Source organism: Trachurus japonicus, chromosome 8, assembly GCF_045865225.1.
Source record: "Trachurus japonicus isolate A0001 chromosome 8, Traja_1.0".
Lineage (NCBI taxonomy): Eukaryota > Metazoa > Chordata > Actinopteri > Carangiformes > Carangidae > Trachurus > Trachurus japonicus.
Genome location: NC_140914.1, coordinates 13,433,801 through 13,448,538, shown reverse-complemented (window position 1 = coordinate 13,448,538; position 14,738 = coordinate 13,433,801). Strand labels below are relative to the sequence as shown.

General features: G+C 40.8%; 1 protein-coding gene across 6 annotated transcripts in view; it reads right to left on the bottom strand.

Moving 5' to 3' along the window:
• The window catches only part of LOC146982790 (myosin heavy chain, fast skeletal muscle-like), a 34,903-nt gene that overhangs the window by 3,400 nt on the left and 16,765 nt on the right, over positions 1 to 14,738 (bottom strand). Inside the window, exons 1-27 of one of the 6 annotated variants that reach the window (XM_085783969.1) lie at positions 10,375 to 10,597; positions 9,864 to 10,007; positions 9,618 to 9,774; positions 9,502 to 9,529; positions 8,613 to 8,718; positions 8,430 to 8,522; positions 8,286 to 8,349; positions 8,068 to 8,166; positions 7,870 to 7,973; positions 7,651 to 7,789; positions 4,455 to 4,573; positions 4,213 to 4,362; positions 3,959 to 4,129; positions 3,562 to 3,868; positions 3,361 to 3,437; positions 3,187 to 3,274; positions 2,978 to 3,095; positions 2,744 to 2,867; positions 2,523 to 2,659; positions 2,173 to 2,428; positions 1,839 to 2,081; positions 1,571 to 1,747; positions 1,301 to 1,446; positions 1,092 to 1,182; positions 608 to 997; positions 368 to 494; positions 71 to 189 (exon numbers count right to left, since the gene is read on the bottom strand). In XM_085783969.1, the coding sequence (XP_085640095.1) occupies positions 71 to 189; positions 368 to 494; positions 608 to 997; positions 1,092 to 1,182; positions 1,301 to 1,446; positions 1,571 to 1,747; positions 1,839 to 2,081; positions 2,173 to 2,428; positions 2,523 to 2,659; positions 2,744 to 2,867; positions 2,978 to 3,095; positions 3,187 to 3,274; positions 3,361 to 3,437; positions 3,562 to 3,868; positions 3,959 to 4,129; positions 4,213 to 4,362; positions 4,455 to 4,573; positions 7,651 to 7,789; positions 7,870 to 7,973; positions 8,068 to 8,166; positions 8,286 to 8,349; positions 8,430 to 8,522; positions 8,613 to 8,718; positions 9,502 to 9,529; positions 9,618 to 9,774; positions 9,864 to 10,007; positions 10,375 to 10,578 (3,978 nt within the window). In that variant the 5' untranslated portion in view covers positions 10,579 to 10,597. Of the gene's footprint in view, positions 1 to 70; positions 190 to 367; positions 495 to 607; positions 998 to 1,091; positions 1,183 to 1,300; positions 1,447 to 1,570; positions 1,748 to 1,838; positions 2,082 to 2,172; positions 2,429 to 2,522; positions 2,660 to 2,743; positions 2,868 to 2,977; positions 3,096 to 3,186; positions 3,275 to 3,360; positions 3,438 to 3,561; positions 3,869 to 3,958; positions 4,130 to 4,212; positions 4,363 to 4,454; positions 4,574 to 7,650; positions 7,790 to 7,869; positions 7,974 to 8,067; positions 8,167 to 8,285; positions 8,350 to 8,429; positions 8,523 to 8,612; positions 8,719 to 9,501; positions 9,530 to 9,617; positions 9,775 to 9,863; positions 10,008 to 10,374; positions 10,598 to 14,738 lie in introns of those variants that run through there. The other 5 variants (XM_085783971.1, XM_085783967.1, XM_085783966.1 and 2 more) reach the window with 5 other exon arrangements.

Below are 14,738 nucleotides of genomic sequence, written 5' to 3'. Positions count from 1 at the left end.
AGAATAATAGCTGGACACCCTCAGTACATATTGCAGTATAAGTGGACAATACAAAAATAAGGTGTTGTACCTTCACTTCCTCCTCAATGTGTCTCTTAAGCTCTTCAATCTGCTGAGTATAAGCCTGTTTGCCTCTGGTGAGCTGGGAAATAAGTGCTTCCTTCTCCTCAAGCTGACGAGAGAACTCACCTAAGGGAACAGAAGTAGAGTTTTTTCAAAACATTATTTCAGGTGCTTTCAATTATTATACAACATTGTCTGTTTGCTTTAAATAAGAAACTACTCATTCATTTGGAGCATTGCAATAATTAATATCTGGACTAATAATAATAATAATTAATGTATTATTTTACATTTTGATACATACCGTTCTCTGTTTGCAGTCTTGCCCTCTGTGCACTCATGTCATTGAGCTGGCGGACATTTTCGTCATTTTTGGATTTAATTTCACTCAATTGATCTTCGAGGGTTCTGCACATTTTCTCCAAATTAGCCTGTAATTGACATGTGATTCATCCTATCATTATTTGGATATTCTGAAATCTGAAATTCCAAGTGATTGTAGCTTCTTTCCCTTGATGTAAACTATTTAAAAAATACAGCATACCTTTGCTTTGGCAACACCCTCCATGTTGCTGGAGAGGTCATCAATCTCCATCTTGTACTCGCTCTTCTCTTTCTCCAGCTTCTGCTTGACACGCTGCAGGTTGTCAATCTGCTCTCCCAGCTCAGCAACACTGTCAGCCTGCTTCTTGCGAAGAGCTGCAGCAGTAGCTTCATGCTGCAGTGTTGACTCTTCTAGGTCACGACGCAGCTTCTGGAACTCAGCCTCGCGTTTCTTGTTCATCTCAATCTGAGCAGCTGTTGCTCCACCAGCTTCCTCAAGTCTCTCACTGATCTCCTCCAGCTCCCTGGAGAGGTCAGCCCTCTGCTTCTCAACCTTAGCCCGAGCAGCCCTCTCAGCCTCAATCTCCTCCTCCAGCTCCTCAATGCGAGCCTAGATTTTGAAGGTAGTAACATCAGGGAGCCTTATTGACCAGAACATTTGTTGATGATCCACTGGGTTATCAATTTATATAAAATAATTTTACCTGGAGTTCCTTGATCTTCTTCTGAAGCTGAGCACCCAGGGACTGTTCATCCTCAATCTTGCTGAGAAGATGGCTTATCTCAAAGTCTTTCCTTGATGGGCAGACCAAGAAAGCTGTCACTGTAGTTTTTACTTTTTTACTGTTGTTGCAGTGTAATAATGTGGGTTGCTGAAAAGAGAATTGATTAGCTAAAACAGAGAAAAACCTACTTCTTGATTTTCTCATCAGACTGCTGCTTGTCATTCTCCAGATCCATGATGGATTCCTGGGCCAGTTTCAGATCTCCCTCAAGCTTCCTCTTGGCTCTCTCAAGGTCCATGCGGAGCTTCTTCTCTTGCTCCAGTGATCCCTCAAGCTGTGAAATAGTGGCTATTAATCAGTTGTTGATTTGAGATATTTTAGGTTTAGAATATCAAAATGAACAATCCTTAATGTTGTTAGAAGGCAGAACCACAAGGTTAAAACCATTGTTTTCTTACATCATCCACTTGCTGTTCCAGCTTTGTCTTGGCCTTGGTCAGAGTGTTGACTTTATCTTCCTCTGCCTGGAGATCATCAAGTGTTTGCTGGTGAGCCTCTTGGAGTGCTTTCTTCTCCTTGGACAACTTGGCAATGGACTCATCTTGAGATGCCATCTCCTCTGTGAGGTTTTTCACCTGAAATGGTGTGTAAGATTTACATGATAGATTAAAAGGCAAGGCATCAACATTCATTTTTTGTCTGTAGGATACTCAAAACAAAGTGAACCTTGTTCTCTGTGGCATGTTTCTCCTTCTCCACTTTAGCCAAGGTGAGCTCCAAGTCATCAATGTCCTTCTTCAGCTCAGAGCACTCATCTTCCAACTTCCTCTTCTTGGCAGTCAGCTCAGCATTGATTTCCTCTTCATCCTCCAGTCTCTCAGTTGTCTCTTTGAGTTTGGCCTCAAGCTGGATTTTGCTTTTAATCAGGCCTTCACATCTTTCCTCAGCATCAGAGAGGTTCTCACCTTCCTATAGTTTGGCATATATGGTGTATTATTTTTTACTGAAACAACATTCACAAAAAGATTAAACATCAAATGTATTCCTGTTATGTACTTACAGAAGCCACTTGCAGTTGCAGATCATTCTTCTCCTGCAGCAGGGAAACCATCTTCTCCTCCAGTTCCTTCTTCTTGGCCAGGGCAGTATTCAGGTCTGATTGCATTTTCCCATAGTTCTCCTTCATTTGAACCAGCTCCTTCTCAGTCTCAGCACTCTTCAAAAGAGGCTTGATCTTGAAGTAGAGATGCATCCATGGCCAGTTTTTCACATTCATGAATGAACGGATGTTGTACTGGATGGTGAAGATTGCATCTCTGCAAAAATGACATTAAACAGTTGTCATATATATAAAAAATGATTTGTTTCACATCACAGATTAGACTACAATTCCATAGTTTATAAGCCCACCTCCTCTCCATCATCTTAACAAACTCCTTCCTCATGAGGTATCCTCTGCAGAGAGCCTGAGTCATGGTCACCAACGCAGCCAGTTTCTCATCTCTCATCTCCTCCAGGGTACCCAGCAGACCAGCTTTGAAGAACACCTATGGTGTAAATGTAAGTATATGTATGTTAATGAAGGAAACATACATACTGGAGAACACAATGATGAATGTCTCAGAATGAACCTTTGTGTGTCCAAACTTGTACTGAGTGTGGTCCACATCAATGGAGCCCAGCAGCTTCTCTGAAGCTTTCTTGTTATCAATGAACTGTCCCTCAGGGATGACGCTGGCATTCAATACTTTGTATCTACAAAAGGAAATTGTTTTATTATTCATATTAATGTTTTGTTAATATTAATTTCACATTTTGCTCTGTGTTTCATGATAACTTTGACAAACTGCTTATACTGAAGTCACCTCTGCTTGAAGTCAGCGTAGAGGATTCTGCTGGGGAAGCCCTTTCTGCAGATTCTGATGCCTTCTAGCACACCATTACACCGTAGCTGGTGGATGACCAAGAAGTTCTCCATAAGACCTGAAAATTTCAAAGTGACATTTAAAAATATATATATATATGTTACACTGTGTAACATGCAAATCATAAAGCAGGACTATGGGCTTTTTACCTGGGGTCTTTGTTTCATTGGGAATCAGGCAACGCACAAAGTGAGGATGAGTGCTCCTCAAGTTGGTCATCAGCTTGCCCAAGTTTTCCTGGTGGTAACATTTAGGCAAAGGTTGACTACAAAAGTGAACTATTTACTAGCTGGATCTTGAGCTTTTGTGGATGTTAATCATACCCTGAAAAGAGCAGACACAGTTTGGAAGGATCCACCCTTTTTCTTTCCGCCACCCTTCTTGCCACCACCAGCAGCATCTGTCAAAATAAATGCCTTCAAATATTTAAGTCTCTATTTACTGTTCAGGTTTTTTTTCTAAAGGAAAGGAAGGACTGTATTGGTAAGTGAAATTGCCATATTGCTTCAGTATTAGTTTCTTACCGTCAGATGATGCATGAGCTGCATACAGGAGGGCTAGCAGTTTGTTTGAAGACTTTTGATAGAGCTGCACAACTGAGTCATTCAGGGGGTCCTTGTTCTTGTCCAGCCAGCCATTGATATTGTAGTCTACTGTACCAGCATAGTGCACCAGGGAGAAGTGAGCCTCAGCCTTGCCCTTTGCAGGCTTTGGTTTCTCAAAGGCCTTGGTCTTGCCAAGATGCTGATCATGCAGCTTGTTCTTGAACGAGGTGTCTGTAGCCTTGGGGAACATGCACTCCTCTTCAAGGATGGAGAAGATGCCCATTGGCTGAGAAGAATTTACATTTCTTGGTGAAATTAATCTGGTAGCAGTAGCAACCATTTGTCCATGAAAAAAGCAGTATGGGTGGCCACTTACCTTCTCAATCAGCTCAATGCATGCAGCCAGGTCCATACCAAAGTCAATAAATTCCCAATGAATACCCTCTTTCTTGTACTCCTCTTGCTCCAGGACAAACATGTGGTGGTTGAAAAACTGTTGCAGTTTCTCATTGGTGAAGTTGATGCAGAGTTGCTCCAAGCTGTTGAACTATAATTTTGAAAACATCATCAGTTCCATAGGAAGATACTGTTGACATGTGATGCAACATAACCAGTCTTCATTTTACTCACATCAAAGATCTCAAATCCAGCGATATCCAATACTCCAATGAAGAATGATCTGGCCTGCCTTGTGTCCAGCATCTCATTGATACGAACAACCATCCACAAGAACATTTTCTCATAGACTGACTTGCACAGAGCCGATACGGAATTGTTGACCTTAAAGGGGGGACAAAAAGCAGTATGTCAATTCTTTTGTTGATGCACATTACTTTAGTTTCCAACATTTTAATTTTTGTGTCTCATTTTACCTGTGGAACAGTCTGACCTTTGGTCACAAACTCATTTCCGACCTTGACTCTTGGGTAGCACAGAGCTTTCAGCATATCAGCTGAGTTCAGGCCCAGGAGGTAGGCGATTTTATCAGCCTCTAATTGAAAGAAAAAAATGTTTCCATGATTAGTTGGTTATGGTTTCTCTTTCCACAGTGCGGCATATTGATAATTCTTGTTGTATAGGTTTTGTCAGTTTCCTTTTTAATTGATTTTTTTTATGGCAAGGTTTAAAGGTTGGGTTTGGAGTTTTGTGCCCAAAAATAAACATTAGACTTATATGTTTTGTTATGCACGTGGACAATGAGTGCGAGAGAGTCGGTGTTTTCTCTCCAGTCAATGATGGAGCTCAGGTGAAGCTACGTGCAGCAGAGTCGGGGGGGGGGTCAACTAAAGCCTCGACTGATAACAAGTAATAGGGCTGTTGTGGGGAGCTAGCTCGATGCTAACTTCGGCTAGCGGTAGCGGTTAGCATCTGCCGTTAACACCCGCTTCCCAGCTCACCACAACAGCATAACAGCATAATGTCAATTAAAAAGTGTTATACCATGGTCTGGATGAATCCTCGATTCTGATTGGCTGCTGGGTGTCCATTAAAAAGTGATAATGGACACCCATAAAGATGTTCCGGTAAAATAGCCTGATTACGTTCTAAATATTACTGCGCTGGCTCAAACGCTTGTTGGTAACCACGGCAACGGACACTCGGACCAAAACAACTTTTTTTCAGCGCATCACGGCACTGGAGTCTGTAAACACACCAGCGGTAAGAAGTGCACTGGACCTCTGAAAAACTTTGTGTCACCGTAACGTTTAAGCTGTCACCTCACCTCCCTTCACTGATCAACTATCAGGCTGTGGCAGAGTCACTGGCTGTACGCTGCGGTCACAGCGGGTCCCTCTTTTTTTTTTTTTTTTTATCGCCGACGAGAGTTATTAAATAGTCCGCTCGGCTCAGCCAGACTTCGCGGAAGCAACCGTCCTCCGCTTCGCGTCGGACGGTTCACGCCTCCGCGTCGTCCATTAATTTCTTATAATGGACACCTCGTCGGGCATTACGTAATCTGATAACTTATTCTCGCACCTCTTTATTTTATTACTATTTATTTACTTTTATTGCTGCTAATATTATTTGTATTTTTCTCTCTCTCTCCTTTTTTTCTTTTTTTTCCTTCACCTCTCATCTCTTTGTTAATGTTTTGTTCTCTCGGTGTTGTGTTGATGTTTACACCAGCAACAACGTATTGTATGGTATTTGCATTTGTATGTGCTGGTCACTTTCAATAAAGTTTTTTGAAAAAAAAAAAAAAAAAAAAAAAAAAAAACCTCGTCGGGCATTATCCCTTACATAATGGACACCCATAAAGATGTTCCGGTAAAATTGCCTGATTACGTTCTAAATATTACTGCGCTGGCTCAAACGCTTGTTGGTAACCACGGCAACGGACTCGGACCAAAACAACCTTTTTTTCAGCGCATCACGGCACTGGAGTCTGTAAACACACAAGCGGTAAGAAGTGCACTGGACCTCTGAAAAACTTTGTGTCACGTAACATTTAAGCCATCACCTCACCTCCCTTCACTGATCAACTACCAGGCTGTGGCAGAGTCACTGGCTGTAACGTTACGCTGCGGTCACAGCGGGTCCCTCTTTTTTTTTTCTTTTATCGCCGACGAGTGTTATTAAATAGTCCGCTCGGCTCAGCCGCTTAAAGACGTATGATTTTAACGGTAAAAACAACATTAACAACATCACGGAAGCAACCGTCCGACGCGTCGTCCATTAATTTCTGATAATGGACACCTCGTCGGGCATTATCCCTTACATACAGGGTTCAAACTTAACTTTTTTGCTCACTGGCCAACTGGCTAGTGAGCTTTAAAAATCTACTGGCCAGAAAGATTTTTTACTGGCCAAAAATTATGTATAGCTGTTTTGTATATGTTTCATTGTGTTGAACTGTTATAATACACTCATAAGCATTTTTAACACATATCATAGCTATTAGCATATTTTAGTGTGGAATAAAGGAGTCAAGTTTGCCTTTTTTCCCTAAAAGGTTTATTTTAGGGATGCACATGGTTAACCGTTTAACCATTAACCTATAACAAGAACTTGACCGAATAATACTATAAGTTATATATATATATATTTATTTATTAGCTCCTTATGTCGTCAACTCATGGGGGCGTGTCGACATGTGCAGACTTCCACTGCCTTCAGTCATATTATTTAGTAGCTAAAAGTTTCACAGGAGGACTGACACTGTGCACCATGAAGGAAGATCAGACGATAAATGTAGCTACACGGACATAGATGTGCATCACCTGTAATAACGGCGCTGCAATAAAAAAATTTAAAAAAGACGTCGCAGCTCCACAGAGGAGCTGTCAGAGGAGCTCTGCTGCTCCTCTCTCTTCAGTCTGGTGTTTGGCTGCACTTTCAATAAGAGAAGTTCCATATGAGCGCGATCAGCTGAGACAGAGCACAATGGATGTGGCATTGATCAGATATCGCAGCGCACATGTTTATTTAACGGCAAAAAAATAAATAAATAAATTGGAGCGATGATTTTTTTTGCTGTTAAATAAACATGTGCGCTGCGATATCTGATCAATGCCACATCCATTGTGCTCTGTCTCAGCTGATCGCGCTCATATGGAACTTTTCTTATTGAAAGTGCAGCCAAACACCAGACTGAAGAGAGAGGAATACACACGTGTGCCGCGAGCGTTGTAATCGGTCACAAATCATTGCTATACGGCATGTTGTCATGTTGTGAGCTTGAAGATCTGCACGACACCGGCTCACAACCCAAGCGTCACAGCCGGGTCGGGAGGAACAGTAACAACAACGAAGTAGTTTTTTTTTTTCACTCGCCAGAGTGGCCAGTCAGCCGACTTCCTTTACTCGCCAAAGTATCAAAGTTAGTCGCCACTGGCGACTGGCGACCGCTAATTTTGAACCCTGCTTACATATTTTCTTTCCTTTGAGGTCTTGATAACTGCTGCTGTCAGGTGCAGGAGGCTACACAGTTGAGCCCGAGAGGAGGGGCGCAGTTGGAATGTTTTGTTTACTGCAACAAACAAAACTCCAGACTCTACCTTTAAGTTTACCCCTATAATATTATTTGGTGCAATCTGATTAAGTAATATAACATCATTAACACAGTACCCTCATTGCCGTCAGGTTCTGCTTGCTCCTCACGCTGCTTCTGCTTGAATTTCATGTTACCATGATGCATCACAGCACCAGTGAGTTTGTAGATGCCTACTTTCTCCTCCCCAGTGAAGCCCAAGATGTCAATAGCAGTCTGAAATTATACACAGCAAATCATTTTAGAGAATCAGTTATTCTAACATTCATCTGTTTTTACTCCAAAAACCAACTTACATCTGTTGCAATGAACTCATCCACATCATTGATGCTTTTGACAGTGATTTCACCATGACTGATCATTGGATAGTCATAGGGGTTGGTGGTGATCAGAAGAGTCTCTGGATGAAAGGAGAAGAAATGTATAAGCTTGCACTTCCTGACAGTTTTTTGTGTTTTCATATGTGTGTTATGTGTCATGTATACATGACATACCCAGGAGCTCAGGCTTGTGGCCAGTCATCAGCTGATAGAAGATATGGTAGCTCCTCTCAGCAGACAACTGGAAGGTGACACGAGACTTCTCCAGCAGGTCTGTGAGAAATTGTTTGATGACTTTTTTAAAGACTTAATGAGGAATGTGCATCGAGCAATGTAATACACTGCATTTGTATGCTACAAATGTTGCCAAAATGAAAGAAATCAGTACATACATGTTTCAATGTCAGCTGAAGACAACTTTCCAGTAGAGCCAAAGTGAATTCTGATGAATTTACCCTGAGCATATATATATATAAATGTCAGTTTGACTCACAATATTGAAAATACGTTATGTGAGGGCTTATAAAAGTACTTACAAAACGAGAAGAGTTGTCATTCCTCACAGTTTTAGCATTACCATAGGCCTCCAGGAGAGGGTTGGCTGCAATGATTTGATCTTCCAGCGAGCCCTACAAATAGTTATCATGAGGCTGTATAAGAAAATTTCACTAAGCAGCAATCACCCGTGGCAACGATTTTTGGAGGACTAACAATCTTACCTGTATTTTGCCAACCTCTGCTTTTTTAGCTCCAGCCACTGCGATTGTTGCAAAGTACTGGATGACACGCTTGGTGTTGACAGTCTTTCCTGCACCAGATTCTCCACTGGGTAACAGAAGGATGAGCCACACTTATACCCCTTTCCCACTGGTCAAAAAACCCGTTTAAACCCGCTAACAATCGGCTTTTGGTGGCAGTGGGAAAGGCGCACCGAGGCGCGTCGACCCGTGTCAACGCGGGTCAAACGACTAGCGACGCGGGTTAAAATCGCCTTTAATCGGCTCGGCTCCAATCGGCTTGCAGTGGGAACGCCAGACCCGGGTCAACCCGCTAATTTACGTGATGACGCTAAGCGTTACTTGACGCCACGTCATCGCGCCGGTCGCGTCTCATATCACGTACCAAAACAAAGCTCTGCTCTCAGTCGAGACTGGGATCAAAAGATCAAAGACCAGTGACCAAAAACAATTGAAAAAAAGAAAAGAAAACAAGCGACAGTCTGTTTAACTGACGTGTTGTGCCGCGGACGTCCGTCATATGGCCGCGGCAGACTCGCTGTCCTCCGCGGTCCTGGTGCTCCAGGTCAGCCAGACACCTCGTCTGCCTCGGCGGACGGACACTCCGCGGCGGGCGGCTGTGGCATGGCACTGTGTGTGTCTCTTGCACCGCGGATGAGAGCTGGGTGACTGGTTTATGCTCTGTCTGATCCCCCAGCGGGGGGGCAGACTCGGCTCATTTTGGTCAATGGGAAAGGGGCCAAATGCCGATTGTTAGCGGGTCGACCCGCGTTTAAAAAACCCGCGTCGACCCGCTAATTTTAGTGGGAAAACGGCTTTAGCTATTAAGTTTGTTTTTTTTCTTAATTGTTTTGATGAGTGTTATACTCACGTGATAAGGACAGACTGGTTCTCACGATCTGGAATACAAACAAGTACACTCGAGTTAAAACTAGTGTTGAGATTCTTTTCATGTCCATTTAAATTCTGTTGTGACTTTGACCTTACCAGTGAGCATGAACTGATAGGCATTATCAGAGATGGAGAAGATGTGGGGTGGAGCTTCAATTCTTTTCTTCCCTCTGTATGCGTTAACAACCTGAGAGTCGTACACTGGAAGCCACTTGTAGGGGTTCACGACAACGCAGAACAGGCCAGAGTAGGTCTGTTTGCACAAAAGAAAGAAACATAATTATGTTTAATTCTCCTGCTTTACAGATTCAACCACATTACATTTTAAGATTGAAGCCTTACGTAGATCATCCATGATGCAAAACGCTCTTTGAGGTTATACAGCACAGCAGGCTCATTGAGGTGGGTCATCATGGCCATATCCTCAATTTTATCGTACTTGGGAGGATTCATGGGATGGATTTCATCCTCCTTTACAGTGAGTGTCTGAATAGGAAGGGCAATAAAGCAAATATAACTGAACAAATTCAGTATTTACAGAAATGGTAATAAATGGATGGTAAATGGACTTGCACTTATATAGCGCTTTTCTAGTCACTCAGACTACTCAAAGCGCTTTACACTGTAATGGTCGCATTCACCCTTTCACACACATTCATACAGCTCTGTTCGCAGACAGGCTTTTTGGGAGCTAATCATTCACACACATTCACACAGGGCAGGTGTGGGTTCAGTGTCTTGCCCAAGGACACATCGACATGCAGACAGGAGGACCCGGGAATCGAACCACCAACCCCCCGGTTAGTGAACAACCCACTCTACCACCTGAGCCATTTCATTTAAGGCGACCTACCTTTCCTGTAAATGTCTCAACTGTGGCTTTGCCCCCCTCCTTTTTGGTGAGTTTACCCTTGAGGTACATCTCTGCAGGTTCAGTTACAAAGTAGGCTGTTTTGGCATCAAAGGGAGTGTTCTGAGCTTCAATCCTCTCCTTCTCAGGCTTGCGGAGGTAAATAGACGCAGGGCCATACTGCTCCATTTCTGCGTCTGTACTCATGATGGCACCTTAAATGACTGAAAATAAGAAGCGTTTAAACACATATTTTCTTGTATTTAGTTTAATAACAATATGTTCTCAGTAGACTTGTTATGTGTTTTATTATCCTGTGGATACCATCAAAAGCAAAGTACCTCCTTTGGTCCACAGAAGATTGAATATTGCCCAGCTCCTCTTTTCACCCTGTTGTAATTTGACAAGATATTAATCAGTAGAGGTTCATACTGATTTCAAATTACATATATCAAAAACATAGAAAAGCTACCATGACATTTGTATTTAGATTGCCCTGAACATGAATAAACAATAAGCGTTTAAATTTAAAAACTTTGCAAATTCCTACCAAACCAATGGCAAATGCTACAGTTTTGAAACGTTTGTCCACTTGTCATCACAAATTATGAAATCCATCACTGTTTTTTTCAAAAACTGTAACTGTAACTTAATCTCTCCTCCCACACAATTTTTGCTCAATTGACACCAAACTTGCTAGAGAGCATCTTCAGACTGTCCTTCACAAACAATCCACACAGTTTTTTGATGTATTCAAAATTGAGCCAACAGTGCATGAAAACGTTTGTACGACTGTAAACAGTACTGTTAACATATACCATCCAATTCTTGCTAAATACATGTCCAATCTTCCTGAAAAAAACTGACAATATTTTGGACTCGTGGTTGATGACATTTGGCAAATATCAGAATGTTATCTCAAAAACAGAATTTTTGAAAACATTTTGAATTCTGCTCTCATGAGAACAACTGCAGTCAATTTAAGAGTGGCATTTTAAAACATCATATTTTCTCTTATGAAGCAAAACACTTATCGTTAAAAACAAATCACCATCATTTCCATGCTGTCAAGATGCAATTTATGTATTATCAGATTTTTGTATAGATAACAGAGTTTCTGACATTTTGACAATTTTTTAAATTTGCCTTGACAACTACTGCCTGGCTGGTAACTCCAAGTCCATTTGTGAGGCCACCCACCGGTCTCTCTTCCAGCCAATTAGCTAAATGAGTTAGGTGCTGGTTCTTAAGTATGGATGTGGGTTCAGTACCCAGCAAGGGTGATGATGATGACACATCAAAATGCCAGATGACCTCAACTGGAAACACAAGACAATAGTCCTGATGGTGGCGTTACAGCACATCTCTACATTTTGAAAATTCATAACAAATCAACAATATGTGCTACAGCTTTGAAACCTTCGCTTTCAAATTGCCTAATTTTTCCTAAAATTGCCCGGCCCCGACCACTGCTGCACAGCAGCTAAAATTATCATTGAGCCACTCACCTGAGTTGGAAGCCTACCAGTTATCACCAGAGTCCTAAGCTGCTTCTTTTATAGAGGAGGGACTGTCTTCTCAGTAGGTGTGCCTTTCTCAATTTGGTCATGTATTCTTGTCATGTTGCCGCTAATCCTGTGACATTGACATTTAGAGTGATTATATTGCCTTGTATGCACACTTGTAGCTGTAGGTGTTTGTTGCAAAACTGAGAGCTCTAAAGAAATATTAAAGTTAGGGGAGGGTTGTTAAGATTTTCTTGAAAATGAATTGTGTATTTCCATAAATAATTACCTTAATGTGTAATGTTATATGCATTCAGTGTATAGGATCACCACCACTACCGCTGTTATGATACCACTGTTTCTCACATATGGCATAAAGGTTTTTTTTTTTTCTTTGCATTTCACATCTGTTAACACAAGTACAATACATTTATACATTAATTCACAGGAGTAGGACAGATGTTGGAGTTGAAATCCTATAGAGTATTATATTCATAAAGACATTACATTCTCTTTAACTAAAAGGTATTGTTTATTTTTAGCATTGTACTTATTATACCTGAACTACTTTATTATTATTGGTTTTATGTTTTTATTTTTTGTAATATATACAGTTTGGATACATTTTTTTGGGGTCTTTTTTTCCATCAGTTCTGGAGAAGCACACAAATGTCACTGGTGTACAGTTACAGGACATTGACACGTGTCACATTTGGTGGTCCAATAAAACAGGGTCAAGTATTTTGTAAAATAGGGTCAGAGCTGTTCCTTTCAAGGGCAGATACAAAAACATTTTAATATCCTAAGATTATATTTGACTCATAATGTTTTGTTCTAATTTATGATTATTATTGCATATCATTTGTTTATTGTATTTGTGTTATTTCATAATTTTATAGTACAAATGTGTGTCATGAAATATCACTCATTAATCAGTACAACATTGTTGCGGTGTAGGAGCTCAGATTTTAAGCCTTGTTAGACGAGAAGAAAATGCTTTCATTAACAAATCAATCAGTCAGCAACTAGTTTCAATAACAAAATCATCTTCAGTGTTGGTAATAATACTCATATTGGAGTATGTCATAGCAGGCAAGGGCTGTGGTTTTGGAGAAGCATGTAAATGTCACTGGTATATGGTTGCAGGACAACCACACATCTCAGATGTCTGAAATAAAATTGAGGCTGAGCGCCATTCCATAAAAGCTGCAGAGGGATTACATTTCGCCTTGGAATGGAGTTGATGAACAGTTGCCATCTAGGCAGGGATAAGACCCAAAATAAGTCCTGCACCAATAAACAAGATGTTAAAGATGCCAGACCTGTAATAGTACCATAAATGAAAAGCATATCCAGGATTGGTGGATGGTAGAATCAAATGTATAACAAATGTAGGGAAATAGAAATTTCCCCAGTGACTGTGATGTATTTTAAAATCTGGATTATTGAGTGAAATATGTTTTGTCTTCACCTTCTTTCTTAAAAAAGGGAGATGACCTTGAGGAATGTCACCCACATGACCTCAATAGGTAAGTAGGCTATTGTGTAAACATGTGTTGCACATATGCTATTCAAGCAAGGTCAAAGGTCTTCATTTTTTCTGCCAGCCTGAATAGCATGTGTCCAGTGTGTTATTCATGCAAGGTCAAAGGCCCTCAGACAACTAGTCAACTTGTTTGAAGGAAGCCTTGGTGGGCTTAGCTTTAAATTAGATGCTATTTTTGCACAACAAAGAGGATTTGATATCTCAGTCTGCATACGCTTACAAATATGAATCTATACATCCATCTGGAAATTTGCACGTGTATGCTGTGTCACCTTTAACTTAAGAGCTTTTTCTATACACTGTGTTTTTTTGTCCATTATAAGACAAAGTGCACCATCTGATCTGAATTCAATAAACTAACTGTGTCTTAGAAAATGTGTACCATTCCAGACCTAAAAGAATATTTATATGTTGTGCTCAAGGTTTACATTTATCATGTTCTTACAACATGGGTGCTATTGGTTTGGTCTAGTTTGGTGGTTAACTTCACTTAATGGTCTATTCGCAGTTTACTTTCTGGTGATACATAAGCTTGAACATTTTGTGTTATATACGTGCCAAACAGCATTTTATTTTCCAGGTAAGAATTATTGTTTGATTTTTTTTGTCTCATTTCTGTTAGTTTAAACTGTAACTGTAACTCAGTCAGTATATTAATTGGACTATAGTGCAAGTGAAAGGACAAGGATTTCTTTCCAGATGGTGAAAAGGGATACAAGTGAGGACAAGCAATCCTGACAAACTTCAACTTTGTATGTCCTTGACTCTGTAGATACTTATAGATGAGCCACTGCACTAAGCCTGTGAACTGAAATAAAACATACCAAATGTTTCAGGCGAGGAGGGGCCTAGTGAGGTATAAAAGAAAGACAGACTCTTCTGTGACATACTATGTGGTAAGTCCGAGAGAAGCAGATGAGGTGTCAGAATAAGAGGCACAGATAGGTCAGGGGAAGATTTGGTGTGTGCTGACTTTTTAAGGCTGAGTTTTTATCAGTAGTAGTTGATGACCTATCTCAACAGTCTAACATGAAGTGCAGTTGTGAAGTGATAAGGAAATTCAAGGAGAAACAAAAAAAGTTGGCAGAGGTGAGCCAAACAGTAAACCTTATTGTAAATTCCTCAGCAAAATACTCTATATTACACAAGACCATGAGCACAAATGACTATGCAGTCACCAATTCTTATTGTTGTGAACCGCACAACTGTTTTCATCTCCTAAAGCACCCATAAATCAGATTTTTTTTTTTTTTTGCCATAAATTGAAGCAGCTCTAGCAAACACCTGTTAATACCTGTGTCATGAGTAAGACATGC